At 34.0% G+C, this 25,278-nt stretch overlaps 2 protein-coding genes across 2 annotated transcripts in view; both read right to left on the bottom strand.

Annotated features, from left to right (window-relative positions):
• The window catches only part of LOC138319637 (uncharacterized), a 35,396-nt gene extending 25,717 nt beyond the window's left edge, over nucleotides 1–9,679 (bottom strand). The window contains exons 1-3 of the mRNA XM_069262787.1: nucleotides 9,577–9,679; nucleotides 7,221–7,400; nucleotides 5,658–5,770 (exon numbers count right to left, since the gene is read on the bottom strand). Of these exons, the coding sequence (XP_069118888.1) occupies nucleotides 5,658–5,770; nucleotides 7,221–7,239 (132 nt within the window). The 5' untranslated portion in view covers nucleotides 7,240–7,400; nucleotides 9,577–9,679. The remainder of the gene's footprint in view (nucleotides 1–5,657; nucleotides 5,771–7,220; nucleotides 7,401–9,576) is intronic.
• Nucleotides 9,680–13,976: 4,297 nt separating this feature from the next.
• LOC138320016 (uncharacterized) lies at nucleotides 13,977–16,050 on the bottom strand. Its single transcript, XM_069263112.1, has 3 exons — nucleotides 15,603–16,050; nucleotides 14,711–14,826; nucleotides 13,977–14,565 (listed from the first exon to the last, which is right to left on the bottom strand). The coding sequence occupies exons 1-3, from the start codon at nucleotides 15,820–15,822 to the stop codon at nucleotides 14,284–14,286; spliced, it is 618 nt and encodes a 205-aa protein (XP_069119213.1). The 5' UTR covers nucleotides 15,823–16,050; the 3' UTR covers nucleotides 13,977–14,283.
• Nucleotides 16,051–25,278: the final 9,228 nt, after the last annotated feature.

Consider the following 25,278-nt stretch of genomic DNA (forward strand, 5'->3'; position numbering starts at 1 on the left):
TTTTCAATAAAATGGGAATAACGTACAGTTTTATATGATTACATGTAATATTCTGTATTTCAAGGGTGGGATCACAATATTTTGATGTAATATGCAGGAAATTATGACATTTTGAATGTCATGTTAAGATTTATCTATCAGAATAAGTGTATTTAGTGCTAAGGTGAATTAGAATAGGATTTGTATTGTCAGAAATAATAACACTAAGTTTTTATGACGTCATTTGCACATATAATGATGACGTCACCATTATTATGACGTCATGGTAACTATGACGTCACAGAACAGGGTCAGATTTCATAGCAACCCAGTATTTTTCACTTTTCTGCATAGAGAGAAACTCCAAATACCATATCAAATTTTCAGAATAATTTTATTTCAGAAAACAGCATAGTTATTAAACTTTCATTTTTTCAAATTACCTCCCCTTGTTACTTGTATTGGAGGAATATTGGTGAAAATATACCTTATGGGGAAATTGGCATTACTCGGTGACTATTAGAGATACACAGTATCCGGATAGGTAATTTTGTTCGTCACAACCTTATTTAGACATAATTTGGGTTTTCGGAAAACTTGAAAATACAAAACATGCTGTATAAGGTAGCAGTGTACAGTAAGACCGAATGGCCATGGGTGAGATTTTTATTAAGCAGAAAGCCCCTGTTTTATTATATGCATAAAAAATTAAAAAATGTATATGTCCTAAAATTGGTGAATTCAATCTAGAGAATTATATGCAGGCTTCACATTTGCATAAAGAAATTCCCCAAAATGGGTTCGAGATTAATGGTTTAGAGGGTATCCGAATGTGCGTCTAAGATGGAAAAACTCAATACTGTAGCAGCAGAAATTGATAGCTGGGGTACGAGGTAAGATTGCTCAAAAGTTTAATGATATACCTATGTCGAAATAGGCTCAGTTCCGCTATCACGGCAGTGATGCTTGGTTTTAAACTGTGTTCAAGAAAAAAAATTTCTAGAGGGGGTGTAATTTTGGGTTGAAAATCCCAATTTTTTGCATTTTTTCAAAAAAAAAAAATTTGGTTACCATGGTTTTTACAGGCTCACAAAACCACAAAAAGCAGACCTGTCCAAAATTGAACTCTGCATAACTATTGCAAATGTTGTGTAGATTAAAAATATATATACTTTTTATATAGATGTTATTTAAGGTTAAAAAGCTGTGTGTACATAATTAAAGCCTGCACTTCATTTTGCTGAATTTTTCAAATCTACTGTACACTGCCACCTTATAAGTGACTGAAATTCTCATTTTTTGGAAAATGACCTTGATTATAATTGATTTTGCTAAATTTTCATTCATTTATCCTAGAAATCACAATCAAACAGTTTGAAACTGTGTAAATACATATAATTTTCATTTGGTACAACTAAAGGGAGGTAACTGGCTCATTTTGCCATTCTGTAATTTGCTACCTAGGTATGATGGTATGATATGCTTGACTGTTAATTGATTAATCATTTTACACTTGAACAGCAAGCTGAAAACAGCTAACCGCATGTCTCTCAGTCCATTTAATATGAATTCTAATTAATTTTGCTCTGCTAATTACCCGGTATCCATGGAAATTTACAGCAAAAGTGCTAATTTTGGGATTTTTTTCATTGATTTCTCAGTTTTCATATAATTAAGGCTATAATATGTATTTTTTGTACTAGAATGAGTGTTCGGCTAAGCCGGTATTGTCAATTATTGCCATTATCTTAAGATAAGAGGGAAAAGGGGCTTTTTTCAATAAAATGGGAATAACGTACAGTTTTATATGATTACATGTAATATTCTGTATTTCAAGGGTGGGATCACAATATTTTGATGTAATATGCAGGAAATTATGACATTTTGAATGTCATGTTAAGATTTATCTATCAGAATAAGTGTATTTAGTGCTAAGGTGAATTAGAATAGGATTTGTATTGTCAGAAATAATAACACTAAGTTTTTATGACGTCATTTGCACATATAATGATGACGTCACCATTATTATGACGTCATGGTAACTATGACGTCACAGAACAGGGTCAGATTTCATAGCAACCCAGTATTTTTCACTTTTCTGCATAGAGAGAAACTCCAAATACCATATCAAATTTTCAGAATAATTTTATTTCAGAAAACAGCATAGTTATTAAACTTTCATTTTTTCAAATTACCTCCCCTTGTTACTTGTATTGGAGGAATATTGGTGAAAATATACCTTATGGGGAAATTGGCATTACTCGGTGACTATTAGAGATACACAGTATCCGGATAGGTCATTTTGTTCGTCACAACCTTATTTAGACATAATTTGGGTTTTCGGAAAACTTGAAAATACAAAACATGCTGTATAAGGTAGCAGTGTACAGTAAGACCGAATGGCCATGGGTGAGATTTTTATTAAGCAGAAAGCCCCTGTTTTATTATATGCATAAAAAATTAAAAAATGTATATGTCCTAAAATTGGTGAATTCAATCTAGAGAATTATATGCAGGCTTCACATTTGCATAAAGAAATTCCCCAAAATGGGTTCGAGATTAATGGTTTAGAGGGTATCCGAATGTGCGTCTAAGATGGAAAAACTCGATACTGTAGCAGCAGAAATTGATAGCTGGGGTACGAGGTAAGATTGCTCAAAAGTTTAATGATATACCTATGTCGAAATAGGCTCAGTTCCGCTATCACGGCAATGATGCTTGGTTTTAAACTGTGTTCAAGAAAAAAAATTCTCCTAGAGGGGGTGTAATTTTGGGTTGAAAATCCCAATTTTTTGTATCATACCGGTATGATTCCTCGATATTGGTCGAGGACCATGTGGTAGATAAGCCTTTGGCTTAACATGTAAATCCATCCTCAATAAATAAAGTTTAAAGTTAAAGGAGAGTTGTACTTTTTAAAATATTTGATTAGTTTGTCTTCTGACTGAGAGGTACAATACCAGTGTATTTATATGTTACTTACGGAATGACTAGTTTCTTTCTTAACCAGTTAAAGAGTTAGTGTACGAATTTTACAAATATTTGGTATGGTCTCATAAAACGCCCAAAATGGTTCTAGGAACATTCTGGTAGGTCTGAATATATAAGTATACATTAGACTGTACCTAATTCTGAGATCCATGTGTCCTTTAACTCTAATTATTTGAATCTTTTTATGGATGTGGGGCCATAAAGGGCATACACATCATACATAAGATGTATAAGATACTTCTCATAACAACCAACATTCTGAAGAATAGTAATGTTAAAGTGTGTTGCAAATATCCAAGTGAAGACCGCCATTTTGGCACCACGTTCTGTTCTGATTAATGACATCAAGTAGTGACGTCATAATAGGTTTCCTTGTCGGCACAGCAAATAAAAAAGTCATACTACACTTTTGACTGCCAGGAATACCAGAATTGTTTTAGTCACTGGATATCAGGTGGATACGATAAGTTATGATACTGAATAATTTTATGTGTCAGATTTATCGATATATTGATAATAATGATTTTCCATCTATCAAGATTAATGACTGTTGGGAATATGACCACATTCAGTAAACTGAAATGCGTTTATATTGATTATAATAAAGGCAAACTTTTTTATAAGATAAATACTGAACCCATTAAATCGTGTACTTTAGGTAGCAGTGTACAGTTAGAATGGCCATGGGTGAGATTTTTATTAAGCAGAAAGCCCCTGTTTTATTATATGCATAAAAAATTAAAGAATGTATATCTCCTAAAATTGGTATATTCAATCTAGAGACTTATATGCAGGCTTCACATTCGCATAAAAAATTCAACAAAATGGGTTCGAGATTAATGGTTTAGAGGGTATCCGAATGTGCGTCTAAGACCGAAAAACTCAATTCTGTAGCAGCAGAAATTGATAGCCGATGTACGAGGTAAGATTGCGCAAAAGTTTAATTTTATACCTATGTCGAAATAAACTCAGTTCCGCAATCACGACAGTGATGCTTAATTTTAAACTGTATTCAAGAAAAAAAAATTCTAGTAGAGGGGGTGTAATTTTGGGTTGAAAAAAAACAATTTTTTGCAATTTTTCAAAAAAAACAAAAAATTGGTTACCATGGTTTTACAGGCTCACAAACAACAAAAAGATGACCTGTCCAAAAATGAACCCTGCATGACAATTGCAAATGTTGTGTAGATTAAAAATATATATACTTTTATATAGGTGTTATTTGAGGTTAAAAAGCTGTGTGTACATAATTAAAGCCTGCACATTATTTTGCTGAATTTTTCAAATCTACTTTACACTGCTACCTTAGTACAACTTAACCAAATAATTTAATAAACACGAGATATGTCTTAAAAGATATTCTCTCTAGTACATGTAGATCAAATTGAAGCCCTATCATCCAAGCAAGCCTCGAGATCTTATCTAGTCGTCCTTTTCTATCCAACCTCATGTGAGAAAAAACTCGTTTTAACTTAATTTCTTCTTACAGCAATCAGCCAGGGATATTCTTGAAATATTCGTTGAAAACACTGACCCAAATGATAAATAAAATGCAGAAAAATACATTTTAAGTTCACAAATAATGTTTATAAAAAGAAGAAGTAAAGTGAAGAATAATGCAAAATGTCCCTTTAATGGTAAGGAAGAGAAGACAAATTAAAATGCGTTTCATTAATCTTCAGTTTAGCGTCCAAGACCGATGACATTTACGATCCTCATCTTCCGAAACATCATAATTCCATTTGATATGGTAACTTCATTTCTTTCGTGAACACCGACCACCAAATGTTCTCTATCGCAATCTCCTCTTCTCGAATTGCAGCAACAACAGCAACATGCCAGAAACACCTATATAAATAAGAGTTAATATTTCCTTCAGAATTATACTTTATAGCCGGTTATTTTCGCGATTCATTTTTTGCAATTTGAACCTAAAATTAGAAAACTAAGTTTTAGTATATCAAAATTTTTCGATTTGACATATATAAATCAACCAATTCTAAATAGTTCACGGATCGAAATTTCGTGACCAGGGTGATGGCCCTGAAATCGCAAAAAAATCCTCTCTGGGAAATAAGCGTTTATAAAATATCCTCTCTGCGAAATAAGCGTTTAAACGATATTGTAAATAAATGAAGTACGAAAGTCAAATAATGTCAAAATAGGAAATATAAAACAAAATCAGAACAGGAGACATCTGTAATGATGATAGGATCACATCATAAATACCTAAGGTTTGTTTCTCCGTAATGTGCTTTGTAGAAACCGAAATTTGTCATTAAGTAATTCGAAATTGTTTCGATGTGAAAAGAATCGAGATAAGAAATAATATTCTATAAATAAACATTATTGATTAGGACAGTTGCAGAATAAATATATTTCTGTTATTATCTGCCAACATACATAATGGCAATAGGCACACAGTTACAACAATAACAAATAATCATTTATAGCATGTTTTCATTTCATTTCCCAACTAATAGTTCTTTAAATGATGCATCTTACAGAAAGGTATCGATTATGGCTTCATTATAGTTTTGGGGAATTTCAGTCATTTTCACAGAAAATATGATGTTACACTCACAAAAACATGACGTCACAATCAATAGTTACCCCGCAAGGGCAGATAACCCTTTAATATGCAAAGACGGCATTAAAAAGACTTGCTACGAGATCTAGGTTCTTACCAGAACTAATATGAAGACTCCACTACCAAGACACATATAGAAAGACAAGCCGAACGTGAAGTGTGGTACATCTATCGTCCCCATCATGCCACAACCGACTAGGCTTAGTATTCCTGTAATGAAACAGAACTTGGTGTATGTTTTTATAACATGATATAAGATAAGTAGTCATAAGATATTAGGACGTGTAAACAAAACGGTGAAAAAGAGACTAAACAGTTTATTCCTTTTGGGAATAAGCAGCAAATTACACATCATATAGACAGATAAAAAAATATATACAACAAAAGTTCAACACAGGTAAGTAAGATCGGGATAGTAAGATTAATAGAATCTTGCATGGGTCTGTCAACAGGGATATCTCAACCCGAGTGAAAGATATTGGCTTGCGGCGTTACCGCGGCGTGCATTGTAGATGATGTCTACAATGATGATGTCATCAGTTTTGACGCATAACGGCGTTCCTGCATAATGGCACGACGTAAAATCTGGAAGCTAATCGGAATTTCATCTTTTTTCCAACTAAGTATGGGAGAAAAAGAATCAACCATGGGCCAACCCGAGGCTTGCCGAGAGTTGACGGCCAACATCTTTCACTCGGGTTGAGATATCCCTGTCAACTTGACAGACCCATGTAAGATTCTATTAATCAATGTTGCGCAAAGTCTGCTGAATAGACGTTTGTATTTGATTTGCTCATGTGTCACTATTACAATTAGTCACATTAACCAAAGTCATGTTTAGCGGCATCTGACGTCAATAATCTGGAAATCCATTTTTTGAATAACACGTTTCATGCTTTTATGCTATAGTGTCAACATGGCTAGGTGGAGGATATTACAAGCTGAAAGACTACAAACTATGTATGCATGTATGCAGGAAGAATGCCTTCTTGTGACCATATATCTGCTCCAGTTTCTTCTGTGTCTCGTCCATTTTGAATATCAAACATTCTATAAAGATAACATTGATACTCCTTCTTGTCTTGTTCTTAATTCATGATGCATTTATGGGATAAGTGAGGACATTTAGTCGATGTTAGAAATTTCAAAGTACAACAGCAGCACTCCTCATAGAAACGAATAATGTCCAACGATCCGTAAGATTCGAATACGTCGACATACAGATACGGAGCATGATAAGAGGAGTTACAGAAACGTGAAAAGAGAGGAACCTTATAATTATGAAAGAAATACATGTTTATTCTAACAAGAGTTTCTATCCATTGCTATCCGTTGTCATTGTCAGCTGTTCGTTTTAATACTCTGATCTATATATGACGGACAATACTTTCTTGGTGATAAAGTTTTTCATTGTTTTCTCATTTTTTTCTTATGTCACTGAATTTTCCTTTATTAGTATATTCTACAAAATTTATTAGATATGAAATACTTTACGTTCATTTCAACCCTTGAAATCAGACGAAAATATGGAAAATCATGTTTCAAAAATACGATGGCATTTAAATTTTGACACTGTGTATACAAAGACTGTTCAGATAATACATAAATAAATAAGTAAAATAAATAAATACAAAATGGATACACATTGCTTGTAACAAACCTGCAACTATCCATAACATTAATAAACATAGGATACAGCATTCACAGCATCCACCACTTTTTCTGTCTTCTTCGCCTCCTTCGTTGGTATAGCATGAGCATGTACAGACTACTGCTATACTAATGATCAACTGGAACACGAATGACGCAGCTTCTAGGGCAAGGCTGGCCTGGCTTATGTCTAAAACATAGGCATCACTAATGGTAAAATTTCAAATGACAAGTTCATAGTCTATTATTAGCCTGACCACTAGATCGTAAAAAAACACTTTACTATTAAACATTTCTTGTCAGTTGTTGGTAGAAAAAATCCTGCTACTCTAAATTTAATATTATCTGAAAGAGCATGGAAGTTTAAACCGTAATTACACTTCGGCAGTGTAAGTATTGGTGACATATGTGACAAAATCGAGAGACTTCTAACACCCAAATCGCATCGCAAATATTGGGAAGACAAATATGACATCTATATCTACTCCTATGTTTGAATCAAAGTACTGAAAGTACTGTATTCGGTAAAACTTCTGGGTGATAGGAGTTGATTCGAGTATTAAAGATTGATAAGTCAATGGCTAATAATGTTTGAATAAAAAAATACACATATCTAATACATACTTTAAATAAAAGTTCAATTATTTTATAATAAACATGAATATTTTAATTATTTATGTACTTATTAAGTAATTCCTCATCAACAATATTGGCGACCTAAGAAAGCTACACAAGGAGGGTTGGTGGAAACTCGCTATTGACGTTACTATTTGTCAAGCATTCAGTAATGTTTGGAATATTTCACAGAATGAGTGGAAGATATTGATGTAAAGAATAGCCTTTGTACTGAAATAAAGCACGGCAGATGGTAAATTAATATTTTTTCGGTGATATGGAAGACAAGATATTAATATTAAGCATACAATTAATTAATACCTAACAGAATAAAGGGAAAATAGAAATTTTAATTATACATGTATATATTTATTATGGATGAAAATAATATATAAATCGCACACCATGAGGTCCTTTGGGCCTAATAGCTTCTAATACAGAAAGTCAGTGAGAGATTTGTTAACAAATTTTGGCTCCATGCACACACCAGAATGGCTTGGTGCCAGTGAGGACTGTTGTGAGCACAATGTTTCATAAAAAAGTGATAAATAAAAAAGAAAAGGAAACTTTTACACACAGTAAAATTGATTTTCAACAATTTGCCTTTTCAATCTTTGGATATATTTGATTCTACCACATATGCAAAGAAGATTTTGTTTTTGTAAATTTAACCAGTTTGATTTTTGCTGTACCCTCAGACTACTAGGCGTCAACCAAGCCAAAGCTATATACATATTGTGGTGTTAAAATAATATCTCATGCTAAATTGCTAATAGTTCTTGCCAAGTTTAACTCTTTTCCATGTAAATTGAAATAATAATGCTCAATGATGTGCTTTCATATAAAAACTAATAGAGCAAACTTGACCACCTCCCGAGATGAAAATACAACACACCAGGCCATGAAAATAATAATTTTTGCAAACACTTTAATTTTTCAATTTACAAAAGAGTATTATCTGTGATTTGAGAAGAAGACTTTTGCAAAACCCTACAACTAAGATATTGCAAATCTAAAACTTTTTGGTTCGTACGCGTTTGGGAGCAGGTAAGTAAAGAGGTCTCTGTGCGTTGCCAGCCATGGTCTGGTAAGGAAAATATTCGACCTAATTTCAACTTAGGCATATAAAGTCTTTTCATAACGTCATTCACAGATACTAAAACTAAAACGACATTCACAGATACTAAAACTAAAACGACTTTATGAACCACACCAATATTCTGAATCGAATGAATATTCTCTATATGACTAGTAGAAAAGAAAAGTATATTTGTGTTGGTTCTAGCTCACAGGGACCTGTAAAAGAGTTGGAAGTGTAATTACATGTTTGCTATGTGTTTATTACATAAATATCCAGCAGACACACACACACACATATATAACTCCTTTTACAAGCCCCTGTGATGTAGCTGTACACCCGAAGATATCACAATGGAAATCCACCGCAGTCTCCAGAGAGCAGAGAGCGGTAGGCCTAGTACATGATGTTCAGGTGATTATGCCTGCTACATAGAAATGGGAGCGTAGCATTTTCAGATTTGCTTCTCTACATTGATAACTGTTGCAAAGATATTAATATGCGTGTCCAAGGTCTTACAACTCGAACCATCACAAATATCTTCCATAGTGGAACTTTTGAAGTAATGTATTACATGTTGACGCTACGAAATATAGTAATTTGATGGCATTTATTGATTATTCATTGTTAAGATATATCATAATTATCTATCTAGCCATCTTTTCATACCTACATTTGCCATCTCCAACACATTCGTTTGTCGCATTTGGTGTAGAAAAGTAGAATAGGCCTTGTGATTCGCATCCTTCCCACTTCAACCAGTGAGGAGTGAAGAATCCAACGAAGATAAACAACTTCAACCTTGCCGCATTTAAACCTTACTTACATATTATATATATCAACGTCAGGTAGATTTACGAGACATATGGTATAACATAAGATAACCGATTTAATCTTCCTAAAACTCTTTTTTATCTAAAATTGTTTTTTTTTTTCGTAGTCGTACACACATTTACCTGATTTAATGTCAATGTTAATGGAGTAAATGTACGAGATCCGCGTCAACAGATTGTAGGACGTCCTCTAACGAACATAGTATTTCGTGGGTTTAATGGAATTAATTCCAAACAATTAAAGCGTAACAACGGCCTGTCTTTGCCAAAACAACTGGTTGATTGGTGACTCGCTCTTATTTATCAGTTATGGACCTTTATTGGCTACATATAATTGCAACATGACCTCGGATTCGATACGGGCTAAAAAGATCATCTGACAGCAAGTCTTTGTAATAATAAAGTATAAGGTTGGCAACTTGGCCACGTGACCTACGGCACCCCACTTCACTTTAAGCGATTAGAAAGCACATGTATTCCAACTAACACAAATTATACACAACCGTTTTTTCGAAAATGTTTATCTGTCATTTAACGTATCATTTAATGCCAACACTTAACACAACTTAAAAGATCAGAGAAAACATCGTGAAATCCTGCCGATTTCCAAAGTATTTGCTATCCTGGTCCAAATTCTTCTTAGCATACGTGGTTGAAAAGTTATATGGCTACAAAATGACATGTGATCGTGGGGTTTATCTCGACATCAATACCATACCCATTCAATAACTGTATACTATTAAAATTGTATTCCATAGTGATATAACACCATATGGATCGAACCAAATGTCATTCATATTAGATTTTAGATTAGATTAAAAAAAACCCAACACAAAACGTGCATGTTTAGTACAAGATGAACGATGAGTATACACCGCCACCATGAAGAACTTTACGTTTAGGCAATGAAGTTAGCAAGCACAATATCGTTCCGGTTGTAATGTCATAAAGGGATATTGACTTGGATGAAATGTCCATCAAATCGTTTGAGATTGGAAAAATAAGGTTGTTTTGCCCTTTCAACTATTTTACATTTTAATAATAATAACAAAATTTACTTTAAACCTTATTTCTTGCTGGATCATTTGACAAGAAATGCTTTCCTCATACTACTAGATGGTTTTCGTTACATTCATCTCCAAATTCTTAAACAATTTAAAAGAATGATACAAATCTACTTCCGTTAAAGCAGAAACAAAGAAAGATTCAGCAATTTAAGTACCATTTTATGTGTTCATTATTACTAGACGGACATGCCAATGGCCATATGGTTTTTGGTTCAAGGACCAATCCATCTAAAGGAATGAAGAAAATTATTGTTAGACATTGGTTGTTTTGCAACTTGCTTGACTGTTGACAGTTAAGAATGTCCATGGCACTAAAGTGGAAATTCAGTCTTAGAGAACATTAAAATTTGCACATATATCGGGAACAAACTAGTTCTAATGGAAACTAGATTAAGTTGGTGTTACTGTGATATGCCATAAATGCCCACTTTGGTGAAATGTGTGTGAAATGTTCAAACTCCCTCGCTGTCCGCCATTACACATTGTGGTCGGACGTCTAGTTTGCCGAACCCTGGCCCTTGCCCGTGGAGTAAGGCAACTTTTTTCTAGATCTACTCAAATCGCATTTACCTTGTTAGGCGCATGTTCTTCTCTAAAATTAAATTTCATCAATTCCTTAGTGGTTATGTATTGCATTTTGCATTGCATCATTAACGTTCGTAACATTGACTCAAATATGGGTACAGCGTACGTGTTCTACCCACTTAACCGTATTGCACGATTTGGATTTTCAAAGGCATCAATTAAAATACTTAACAATTAAATAAATTTTGTCAATATTTTTTGTCTTATGTTTCATGTGTACATGTAGATATATATGCATTTAGATTAATACATTTATGCCAAATTTTACTTCGTGCTTATGTAACTAAATTAGCCCCTCTGAGTTGTCCCTTTAAAAGTCAGCATTATCTCAGTACTGAACTTCGGTAAAGCCAACAAGTATTCCTAACAATATATGCTTTTACATACATAATATATGTTAATCTAGTTGCTTACGATTAAAAAGATCAATAAAACAATTCTGTAGTCTGTAATGTGATATGTTTAAAAAATCTTCTTTAAACGTTCTGGTTTCAATATATCTGGGTTAATAATTTCAGGCAAAGGTTCATATTCCATGGACGTAACTCGCGCTTAAATAACCAACACTACGGCATTATTCATCACAAATTCCGACACATGTTTGTTTGTTTGGTTGTTTTAACGTCATATTAACAACCAGGGTCATGCAAGGACGGCCTGCCATGTATGCGATGTGTAACGTGTATGAAGTGCGAATTGCGTGTTTTGGGAGACGGAGGTATATTCGTGTTGTGTCTTTTTGCATAGTGGAACGCTTGCCCTTTTTAGTGCTAATTCACTGAAACATGCCGTCGAAGACATCAAGCAACACATTCCACCCGGGCACAATAGACTGACAACCGGCGTACCAGTCGTCCTACTTCAACCTGTATGCTGAACGCTAAGCAGGAGCAGAAACTACCACTTTTATAGACTTAAGTGTGTCTCGGCCAGGGGACAGAACCCATAGTCTACCTCTCAGGGGCGAACGCTCATCACAAGGCCAAAAAAGAGGCGAAGTCAAGGAAGACGTAAGGAAAAATACAGTCAGTTAGGAAGAGAAGAAAGGACAAGATCCTAAATTTAGCCGCCTTTTTCGGTCATCTAATAGGGGCAGCAAGTGCAATTCTTAGTCTTACCTGCCGTCACATGTACATGTGGCCATTAAAGTTGAATTTCGTGTAATTTTCCCCATCACACACTATCATAAAACATATAATGTGTGAATATGGATGTTTATATTTGATGATTCAGATACATAAAAACACCACTATGCTATTGACTTAGTGGTAAAACATCGGCGATACCCGTACAGATAGGAACAGTTGGAGACTTCCAAGTTATTTCAAACGTGTACACGTTAAAAATCAATATTTAAATTTAATTGTTTTATAACTTTGCGAATACGAATTTGAAAAAAAAAATAAAAAAATAAAACTAAGAGAGGCAAAGAAAAATATGTAGAGCTCTTAAGATACTTTGTCTATGCCAAAATACAGCAAGTCACAGACCATACAACTTTTATGTTTGATGGTTTTGATAGTGTAATGTAATTTAAGATGTATTTGTCGAGAACATCGATATATTTCAATTGTTTTGAATTTTTTCATTGTTTATACTGAGTTTTGTTCCCGAGTGCAGACAAACCAGATAATGATCCGGAATACATAATCTACCTGGTCATGTTTGATGTTTCTGTATAATTACCAAAATATATTCTGTAGTTTTCATTGCGTTCAAAATATAGCTATTAGTTGATTCTGTTGGTTGATACCGTAACATGTCATAGCTTGCATCATCCTCGGTATCTCATGAGTTACTATCACTGTCGTTATATACACCAAAGGTTCTTGCATGTCATAGCAAAACTGAAGGACGTTCAGGAGAAAACATTTACCAGCAGAAACTTCCTTTGAAGATTACAGAGAGTGACGTTCATCTTTTAAGCCACACAGAGTACCGTTATTCGATTCATTTGATGTATATAAAATAGAGCCAAATTACCTGCCCACCCGTTCAATCACAAAGAGCCTTCAGATTTGCTATAAGAGATCCAGGGGTAGATATTAGTCATAGCCATCACTGGAATATCAAGGAGGAAACTGCAAAATATGGCATTTCCGAAAATTTCTGTTTGTAAGTGGTGAACAGACACGTTCTACATATTATCCGGCAAGGATTATTCCCTCTATGAAAATAAACCAGAAGTAAGTCAAATTAAATAAGTTGATTGGAAACTAAACATTTAGTTCGCTCTGTTTGAATTAAAACATTATACGCACACGCATTTCACTTCAACTCAATATCATTAGATATTTTTAAACAGGTCACTTTACATATAGACAGGGGGGGTGTTCGAGAAAGCTGGACTTGTATTTGTCAGCCAATCAAATAGTCGTACAACAGCACACACGAATTTAAATAATGATGTCGTATGAAAAAGTTGAGTAATCTCCTTAAGATAAGAAATGTTCGTGAAAGTGAACCCAGAAGCGATATTGAATCCAGATGCAAATTTCATCGATAAAGCAGGATAACTGCATTACCTCTTCCAGGTCACCTATTTATGCATTTAATACTACATAATGCTTTAGTGATGATAAATTGAATAATAGCTTCTAATTTCTTTATTGTTTGTTGGTAACGAAGCAATGCAGTAACAATATATGGCATTAAAAGAAGCGGATATTCTTTAATCATTTTCCGTAAATCAATGTCATATTTACAGGATTTCCCCTCTGAAAAATATATAATTTAATAACGACATCGAATCACTGTACTATTACTCAACTTCCCAATTAAGCGACCATGTGGTCTCAATGTTTTGTAAAATCATGACTTTTTGGCGTTGTCTCTCCCATCCATACATATGACCCATATTGGCCAACTGTAGCCATCCGCAGCCACCACGTCTTCTTACTGGCAACGATAGCCAAGATCGCCACTTGATGCGGTTATTGCAACAGTGGTCAGTTCTGTTTGTTCTATTTCCATATTACCAACAATTACCCCGTCACATACACCGGTGTTTACGCCATACGACAGTTCATTCCCCTCAGCCGAAGAAACATACCCATTGTTGACCTCATCATTTGCCGCACGATTTGAAACATAGGTCCGTGGTGGACTTGAAGACTGTTCGGGACATTCACAACATTCGCATGTCTTGCATACACAGCAGGCAGTCGCAATCGTAACCTTTAAAATATGAATAAATCAGTATGATTATAGTCATAACCCTTGACTTATGGATATACAAGAAATTTACTGTTATGAAGTTGGCATTACACCATCACAAACACTTCAGCTATTAATGTTAACTTGATGTTAAGACGAAATTTACCTGAACAATGGCCAAGATACCACTTCCAAGACAGAAGTAGTATGATCTGCCGTAGGTGAATTCGGCCGGAATGTCTAGCTTTGCCATCATACCACAGCCAACTAAGCTGAATATTCCTGCAGTAAAGGAAATATGAAATTAGTGAAATTAGTATAACCAATGGCTGATACAGATATCAGAACTACTTTTTCTTGTACACTTGAACATTAATATATGTACTAGTAATCTTAACAAGGTAAAATTGATAACAACCAGTAGATAAGGTCAAAATTTTAAAAGATATAAATAATCCTGATATTCCTGTTCAAGTATGAGGACTGTGTCAATTTAACCATTTCCCAGATTTCCCTCTGTAACCATTTTTGGAATCAAGTTCTTGAACCATGGTAGTGATAAGCGAATAATGCACAATATCGGCAAGCGAGTGAAGTCAGTCTAGTGAACGTGAGTGATGTTTGATGTTTTAATCAAGACATATTTTTAACATTCCTTATATTTTATTGTCTCTTGTATGCATCTTCCCACGTGGGGCAGTTGCCAAATACTGACCGTAAATTTATGTTGTTTTTTCTCCGTGTTCTACGGCATTTCTCTTTTCTTATCGAATCTAAAATCTGTTCTGTACCAGTTGTTGGGTGTTTGTCGTTTGAAATTAAATGTGTTTTTTTTTTGTAAAATTGTACTACAACGAAGATGAACACTCGATGTTAAGATTTTAATAACAATTTCTTACACACACTGTGTCGATAGTAATTAAGTGAATCGAGATGACACGTTCATTGCTTGTTATTATATTGTGATCTGACTATAAGGTTGAGCAGTAAATACGTACTTTAACAATGATTTAAATTAAATTAGACAATGAGGAAGTATGTTAGGAAAGCAGACTCACCTGCAACTAGGTATGCCACGAAAAAGGCTCCTATATGTGTTTCCATATCCGTCTCGTGTTTCGATTTGGAGTCATATATAGCATACAGCACTATCGCGCCATACACAAATAAGGACGATGATTGCGTACCTAAACCTGAAAAAAATGACAAAGGAACAACAAACAGAACACTTCTAAATATTTGATAAACATTTCTGATTGCGACGTATCTAACAGTCATGTAAAATTGTATTGATTTATTGAGCACACCGTTGATATTATGGGAATGGACTACTAGAACATTTCCTGAACTTTTTTCGCCTTGACACACACCAATTCTCGCCTGAGGTATAAAGCTGATTCTATTTACGAACTTCCTGTCATGTACACAGTTTTATGGGAGACTGCAGTGTTTGTTCTTGTGAACATATGTCATAGTGTAACTCTTGCTCTATTTCATAGTTCTACATCACTGAGCAAAAGTACACCCCTCCCATCCCTCCCTGTCACATCATACTGGGATTTGCACTCGCGAACCAGAGGTGGAGGGTTTGTGGTAACATGTCAAGACATCTTATCAATCGGCCACCACTGCTCGAGGCATTGTGAGGCATTGTCAAGCGAAACGTTAGAAAGAAGAAAGTCAGAATAGAAAAGATAATATTCTAAAAGTCGCCTTTTACGATTATGCAATGTGGCAGCAGGTAACATTTTATATAGGAAAATTGCAAACTGTTAGAAACATATTAAAAAACCATCGTGGTAAGAAAAAGTACGGGAGTGTGTACTTCCGGTTGACAGCATGAAGATCAGCTCGTCCTAGCTCTCCAGAAACATGCATGGGATTTGGTAATTTCTGTGTGAATTAAGGATATTCGCAATTTCAGTAATGTGTAACGTAATGAACTTTGAAAACATGTAAGTGAAATGACTCGGAAGTGTTGAAGAAGGTACATGACGGAATGTTTTTGGTGAACTGATTACACATCACCGTGCCGCCATACCGTGTACCTTATACATGTGTGTATACATGAACTGCACGAGCCAGGTGAGCAAGTTTTCGTCGTTAGCATACATACTACTACAGTGTACCTATGTCAGACATTCCAAACGCAAAGCGACATAAATCCCATAGACGGCGTAATTCTTTACCAGACCTTTCTTATTTGAATAGTACGGACTCTAAATCTATAATGTCTACACCAGCAACGTCCGACTCGCCCATTATATCGAGTCAAGGTCAGACATTTAACTTACACCAACTCGTCCATGCTACAATAACGGCCCCTGGTTTCGCCAATTCGATAGCCCCTTCTCTAGCAGCAGCCCTTGGACCATCTATTAGTGAACTCATCACATCAGTAATGTCTCCTTTTACATCCCAAATATCGAAATTGACTGATGAAATGGCTGCTCTCCTTGGGGACAATAAGCACTTAAAGTGTAAGGTAGAGCAGCTAGAATCTAAGGTTGATTATCTCCAGAACTCCTTAGAGGAATTGGAACAATACGGGAGACGTACATCATTAAGGTTTCACGGGGTGCCTATGGGTCCTGAAGAAATGCAGTTGACTGACGATAAGGTGGTGGATATCTGTGTGAGCAAACTTGGTGTGAATATCAATAAAGAAGATATCAATAGATCACATGTCATCGGTAAAGTTACGGATGGTAAAGCCCAAATTATATGTCGTCTACGTAATTGGAAGGTTAAAAACGAGATCTACCAAGCAAAAAAAAAAGTTGAAGACTCGAGATAAAACGGACAAAATTTTCATATCTGAAGACCTCACACCAACTCGCCAAACAATTGTCCGACGTCTTGGTAAGGCCAGAAAGTCTAATGAAATTCACTCTTACTGGACCAATGACGGACGTATTTTCTACAAAGTCGGGCAGGATTCTAGAAAAATCATTGTTAAATCAATAACAGATATCGCGCATCTTGCCACTGACATTGATCAAGCAGATGGCTGAACAGGTCTCTTTCAAAGTATAAATACCCAAATGACATTAATTTTCATTTTTTGTTTGTATTCAAATTTATGCATATGTAAATTGTACAATTGGTGTTTACACTTATCTTATGAGATAACCTGCTTATGTATTCTTATAAATAAGTGACATTTAATTGATATATGGAACATCTACACTGGTATCCAAATGGTAAAAGATATTTCTACATTGGTATCTGGATGGTATAGGATATTTTTACATTGATATCTGAATTGTATTGACTACTTTTTACATTTGTATCTGAATGGTATAAGATATATCTGCATTACTATCTAAATAGTGTAGGGATTTTCTACATTGACATCTAAATGGTATAAGAGATATCTACATGAGTATCTGAATGATATAGGTGATATCTACATTGATTTTTGAGTGGTATATATGTCTACATTAATATTTGATTGACATAGGAGATTTTGATATTGGTATCTGAATGGTATAAGGAATTTCTATATTGGTATGTATCTGAATGGTATAGGAGTCTTCTACATTGGTATCTGAATGGTGTATGATACATCTACAATGGTATTTGATTTGTATAAGATATATATGCATTGATATCTGAATGGTATAAGAAATATATACATGGGTATCTAAATGGTATAGGATATTTCTACATTGGTATCTGAATGGTATAAGATATATCTGTAAATGTATTTGAATGGTATAGGGTATTTCTATGTTGCAATCCGAATGATATAAGAGATATCTACAACGGTATATAAATAGTAAAAGAGATCTCTACATTGGTATCTGAATAGTACATGATTTAAATACGTTGGTATCTGAATGGTATAAGAGATATTTACATGGGTATCTGAATGGCATAGATGTCTACATTGATATCTGAATGATACAAGATACATCTACATCGGTATCTGAATTTGGTGGGTTTTGTTTTCTTTTTATTGTGATGTATAATATCACTTTGGGCCTGATAAAGTTATTTTTTGGTAAATCACATCATCAATCCGATAGTTATTTGTATTAATATGCAAAATTGAATACTACATTGTGTCCCCTAGAGATTGAATAGCATTAAATTGTATAGTATATATAGGAACAATTATAATAATACCACATTAGATCTTTCTTGTGTGTTTTTTGGTGTCGGTTTTTGTGTTTCTATTTTGTTATTTTCAAATGCTTCAATGCGCTCAATTGTTAAAAACATTAATTAAAGTTGAATTTATCCTCATTTTTGTTACAAATATCCCATGTGAAAATGTACATACAAAATGTTTATGTTTTTTTCTCTGTTTCTCTATTTATGTATTTTTTCTCTAAATACGAAGTGTTGTTACCTTGACCTAGAACAATTAACCACGTGCCTTTCTGTAGTGTACCTTATCCGGTTTTTCCAGCGTTTATGTGTGAGTGCGTCCGTGCGAGACCTTGTGCTATATTTATGCTATGACAATGGTTAACAGGCGATATATCTGCGATTTGGCATAGGGTTTCAATCGGTTGCTTCTATTGCAAAGCGTATGGAGGACCAAATTTTAAAAAGAGTCGATATATTATAAACGTTAATTTCGATTTCTTTGCCCATGAACATGTTATTTATCGTGACCTCTTTGTTTCTAGTATAAAAGCCAGTTTGGCATCTGTAATACTTATGTGCTTACAATCACATTTTAAGAATATTAATTTTTGTCATATTTTATTACTATTACTCTTTTTAGACATGGATGTAGAAAACAAATCTAGGTCCAACTGAAAATGAATTGTCTATATTCCACCTGAATACACGAAGCCATAAGGAACAAATTAGAATACATAGAAAATATTTGTGATGAGTTTAACATTGTTTGCTTTACAGAAACACACTTAGATGATCGGGTGCCTTCATCTGATTTAACCCTATCGGGATTCATGGAGCCATTTAGGAAAGATAGAAATTTTGCTGGGGGTGGAATTTTAGTCTACTACTCTGATTTCTTAAAATGCATACGGAGAGATGATTTAGAATTTCAAGGCGGAGAAGTAATCTGGATTCAGGTGGAAATAGCACGTCAATTTTTTTTAATCTGTACTGTTTATAGACCCGAAAACTCACGTCATCCTTTTTGGGAGAATTTTAAATATTCAGTTGAAAAAGCTTTAGAAAGTACACCAAATGTTATTATTGTTGGTGACATTAATATTGATATGTTAACTCTATCAAATAATCACATTTTAAAGCAAATTATGTTGGAGCTTGACTTAAGCAATGTTATAAATGAACCGACCAGGTATGGGGCCACAAGACACAGTTTACTCGATCCTATTTTGTTAAGTGATATTTCGAAATGTATAGATTCACATGTAATTTCAGTTGATCGTGATATCAGCGACCATGACGCATGTGTCGTATTTTTATCTACGCCTATTAGCCTTTCACGAACCTATATTCGTGAAGTTTGGTCATACAAACATGCAAATTTTGAAAAATTAAATATATTAATAAATTCTTTTGACTGGGAAACATATTTTTCTAATTACACGTCAATTGATATTGCGAGCGTTAAATTTACCGAACAGTTTTTGTTATTTGCTAAAGAATGTATACCAAGGAAAAAAGTATATATACGACCACATGATAAATTATGGATGAATTCTGATCTGCGGAAAGCCATCCGATTGCGAGATAGGCTACACAATGCAGTTAAACGAGTTAAGTCCGCATCCAACATCGATAAGTTTAAAAGACAACGTAATAAAGTCAATAACATGAAAAAATATGCTAGAGAAGTTTTTTATGAAAATGTGGGCGATGTTATTGATAATCTTAATACTAGTGATCCTAAAGCATATTGGAGATTGGTAAGGAAAATTTTTAAACAGTCGAACAACAAAGAAGCTATACCACCTTTATTAAACGATGATACGGGAAATGTAGAAATAGGTGATTCTGAAAAGGCAAACATTCTCAATAAATACTTTTGTTCTATTTCCACGATAGATGACAGAAATAAACCTCTGCCTATTTTTGAATCTCGTACAGAATCTGTGCTTGAATCTGTTGTGGTAACCAGTAATGAAATTTGTGATATTTTAAAAATTCTTAAATTAGGTAAAGCATCTGGTCATGATAATATTAGTCACCATATGTTAAAATATACTGCAAATACTGTGTGTAAGCCATTGGCTCTTCTATTCAATATGTCATTAAATCTTAATATTTTTCCAGAAACTTGGAAAAAAGGTATTGTTCTACCCCTATTCAAAAAAGGGGATAGGCATTTGGTATCCAATTATAGACCTATAACGTTGCTATCTTGTCTAGGTAAAGTTTTTGAAAGAGTTATGTTCAAACATATTTACAATTTCTTTTTTGAAAATTCATTTGTTTTATGAAAAACAGTCTGGTTTTATGATGAACCATTCAACGGTTCATCAATTAATAGAAATGTATAATACTATATGTTGTTCACTTGAACAAAAGAAACATGCCTGTCTTATATTTTGTGATATCTCCAAGGCATTTGATCGAGTATGGCATAAGGGTCTGTTATTTAAATTGAATGCGTATGGCATAAAAGGTAATTTGCTTAATTGGATGAAAAGTTATATATCAGGTAGACAAACAGCAGGTAATTGTTAAAAACGAATATTCCAGCACAGGTTGCACCAATGCTGGAGTCCCACAAGGAAGTGTGTTAGGGCCTCTTTTGTTTTTAATATATATTAATGATATAGTTGACAATTTAGATAGTGTATCACGTCTATTTGCTGATGACACTTCTTTGATGTATTCTTCATCCTCTGTTCACGATATTGAATTAAATCTTAATAGAGATTTAGATAGATTAAACAGATGGTCTCTAGATTGGCTCACTAAATTTAATCCTCAAAAAAAACGGACGTTTTACTAGTATCCAACTCTGAAAACCTGCATCCCTTGCAACTTTCTTTTGGTGATGAAATTTTAAGATGCGTTGACAGTCATAGGCACTTAGGTGTGACATTTAGTGCAGATGCTAAGTGGTCGTTACACATTTCAGAAATTCAAAAATCGTGTATGAAAAAACTTTCGGCATTACGTAAGTTAAAATTTTTACTCAATAGGAAAACTTTATTAAGGATATATAAAGCATTTGTGTTGCCTGTGTTGGAATATGCGTGCGAAGTAATGGGATGGTTGCTCTCTGGGAGATGTTAACAAACTCGAACAAGTGCAGCTTGAGGCGGCAAGAATCATAACGGGTATGCCATCCTTCTCAAGTAAAGACTCACTCTATTTCGAAACCAATCTTGTACCTCTAGTAAAAAGAAGAAAAAATAAAAAACTTATTCTAATGTATAAACTCCATAATAACCTAACCCCATCTTATCTGACCAATATCCTTCCTCCTAAAGTTGGAGAGCGATCCGCCTACAACATGAGAAATAGAGAAAACTATGTTATTCCGAAAGTTCGTTTGTCATGTTCACTTGAATCTTTCTTGCCATCTTCTATTAGATTATGGAATGATTTGCCTAGCAATGTCAGAGAGCAGCCATCCGTTCGTACCTTCAAAACATTGATACAATCTGATGTAAATTCTTTACCCGTTTATTATTTTACTGGGAAAAGGAAGTTTAATATTTTACATACAAGATTGCGACATTCGTGTAGCAGTCTGAACTATGATTTGTACAGAGTAAATATAATTAACGACCCATCATGCGCATGTGGTAATCAATGTGAAAATGCAACTCATTATTTTTTTGAATGTAGTCTTTATACTAGGCAAAGGGATGTTTTATTCCGTAATGTTTCACAATATGGTAATATTTCAATTAATATTTTGCTTTATGGTGCTCCACACTTGTCCAACATGGAAAACCAAATGATATTTCAATGGGTACAAACCTTTATTAAAGATAGTGCTAGATTTTAGATTCAAGTCTGTAACAACAAACTCATTTTGATTTTTTTCTATTTCTTCTTCAATATTTTCTGTATATATACATAATTATATGATTGTATGCTGTCAAAGTATTGTATATACATGTATTATGGAGAAGGCATTATTAAGTTGTGATAACTTGTGCCTAATCCATTATTGTATTTTTGACAATAAAAAATATGTTTGAATCGAAAAAAAAAAATAGTAACATTAGTTCTACAACACGAAACAAAACCACCAATAATGCTGAAATTGCGCTTGGTTTTGTCTTCATGATAATTTAACATATCTTTATAAGTATTGCTCTTAACTTACCACAGGTCTGTCCATGCAATACAAAGTGGAACAGAGAGAGATAAAAAAAAGAAATATAAATAGAACCAAACTGGTGCTTACTTTCTTCAAGTTTTCCTGAACACTCATTCTTCGTTCTGGATGTTGAAAAGAAGAAAAGTCCTTGGTGTTCGCATTCGTCCCATGATACCCAGTCAGAAGTGAAGAATCCAATGCATTGGAGAATTAACGAAATTAAAAATCCTAACCCGAAAAACGTGCAGGCCAGCGAGCACGCCATGATCAGACGAGGAAGGAGTTTAACTTCCGAGAAATAGTAGAAGCAGACCACCTGATATTCCTCCTGGTACTAAGGTGATAAGGAGTTCAATAAGTAGGAGGGATCTATTTTTATCTTCAATTATTAAAATTCACCATTTACCAATGGAATGATACTCTTTTCAAAGTATCGTAAATTCAAATATTTTCATCAACTGTTGAAAGCAAAACATGTACATTCACCAGTTTTCTTATAGATACAACGACGTCCTGATTTGAACATTGTGTGATAAAGAATATTATATTTCACAGTTAAATAGCCCTTTCCGAATATTCTGGCCCCAGACCTTATTTGATGTTGATTTGTGTATGTTCTTGTTGTTGAGGTTTGCCGAATAAACACATATTAGCAGAACTCAGCGATTTATCGTCTTGTTTGAACTATAAGCCAATCATCCTGATAACAATATTAAAAAAATGTCTTTGTTTTGTTATCCATATAACTGTTTAAACAAACGCATATTCTAGGTAATAGTAATGATCATCAGCTGGATCAGATCCTATATATAACATAGCGATAAAACGGCAGAAAGATTCAGAAGAGGATACCAGTTAAATCCATTTACAAACGATGCTTATATTATGAGTCCTGTCATAAATTGCATTGCTTGTCATATTTTTGACATGCATTTGTGTGTACATGTAACATACATTGGTGTTCTAGCATATCTGTCGTGATGCGCTATCAATAATGTGGCAACCAATGCTTATATCTATACATTTAAGTTGTCATTCAAGTAAAATAAGATAGATAAAATAAAGTATGAAAATAAAACGTATACGTCTGCATAGAGAAATGTATTTAATGAAACAGTCGATGATGTTACGGGAAATAGTGGGTTCGACCCATTCCGGTGTGATGCCATGGACATCAGACAAAACAATGACAGTTGATGAAATAGTACCGCCGATAAACCGGATGTACAATAATAAGATAAGACTTCAAATATTTTGATTTCAATGCATTTTCTTATTGATAAATTTTAGGAATGTTTTAACATTCTCAATGTGAATTCTAAAACTGACGTAGACCCAGTCTTTTGGGACCTCTTGAACTCTTATGAAATTTTTGGTACGCCAGAGTCTAAATGGCAATGTTAATATTGGAAAATAATTCATTTTTGCTTGTAACCAGCATTTTCATTGGCTTCGAAACTTACTTTATCAGCCCATAAAGGGAAAAATGGAGTCGCCGTTTGTAACGTCGCTTCTGATTGCATGAGACAATGGCGTAATTATTTCATATAATAAAAGAGTCCCGAAATAAGTTTGTAATTCTGCAGAGATTATTTTCTGTAAACTGAACTATAAGGATTAATTTGAATATATATTTTTTATGTTAAAGAGATATGACATAAAAATCTGAGTGTACTATCATCATAAACCACTTTAGAGTACACTTAGATTTTTGTGTTATATCTCCATAACATAAAAATATATTCAAGTTAAACCTTAATTATCATACATGTACAGTGGGTTTAGTAGCAACATACATAATGTATAGGCACTGTGGAGTTAGAATGTAGATATTACAATGTAACTGCTAAAAATGACCTTATCAAAACTGATCCGGTTTATCAATAAACTACACGCTGATAATTATTTCTGTCTTCTCTTCTGACACCATAAAGCTGTAACTTATTTGTTGGAAATTTCCAGAGAAACGTCAGAAAAGGTAGCTAGTCAAATGCTGTCAAATGTCAAATATTTTAAGATAAGAGTAAGGTTTATCATCAATATGATCAATATCTTTATCTTTAAGGAAAATCCATCCGGTTAAAGTTGATCGTTTACCTACTACTCAAACTGGATACAACGTGTGTACAACGTATAGACTTTTTAGGTATTTATTTTATACTTCTTAGCTATATTTGCCTATTTATTGTCACAACATATTTCATATTTTGCATGCATCTTTTATAAAAAAAAAATTGTATGTAACACCTAATACACCCCTTTGTCGCATGATTAACATCAAATAGCATGACAGCTACTTGTCCAAGAATCCTTACACGTGTGTCTTACGATATGTATGTCATGGCCGAACGGGTCAGTTATGTGATAAATCTTTGTAGGTCAGCCTTTATTTATAAAAAAATATGTCATTTACATGGTCAGGTATAAGAAAACATTCAACAAAGCTTCCTGTTGGCAGTGTGATCTTATTGAAGGATCAAAAGACGCAATATTGTTGC

Source organism: Argopecten irradians, chromosome 3 (assembly GCF_041381155.1).
Source record: "Argopecten irradians isolate NY chromosome 3, Ai_NY, whole genome shotgun sequence".
In the NCBI taxonomy this organism is placed as follows: Eukaryota; Metazoa; Mollusca; class Bivalvia; order Pectinida; family Pectinidae; genus Argopecten; species Argopecten irradians.

Bases quoted from the DNA above. Each gene is read 5' to 3' on its own strand.
- LOC138320016 (XM_069263112.1), bottom strand. From the start codon at position 15,822: ATGACTGTTAGATACGTCGCAATCAGAAATGTTTATCAAATATTTAGA. The intron at 14,827-15,602 runs GTGAGTCTGCTT...CCTTTACTGCAG, and splicing joins CGTGGCATACCTAGTTGCAG to GAATATTCAGCTTAGTTGGC. The intron at 14,566-14,710 runs GTAAATTTCGTC...CATATTTTAAAG, and splicing joins GTATCTTGGCCATTGTTCAG to GTTACGATTGCGACTGCCTG.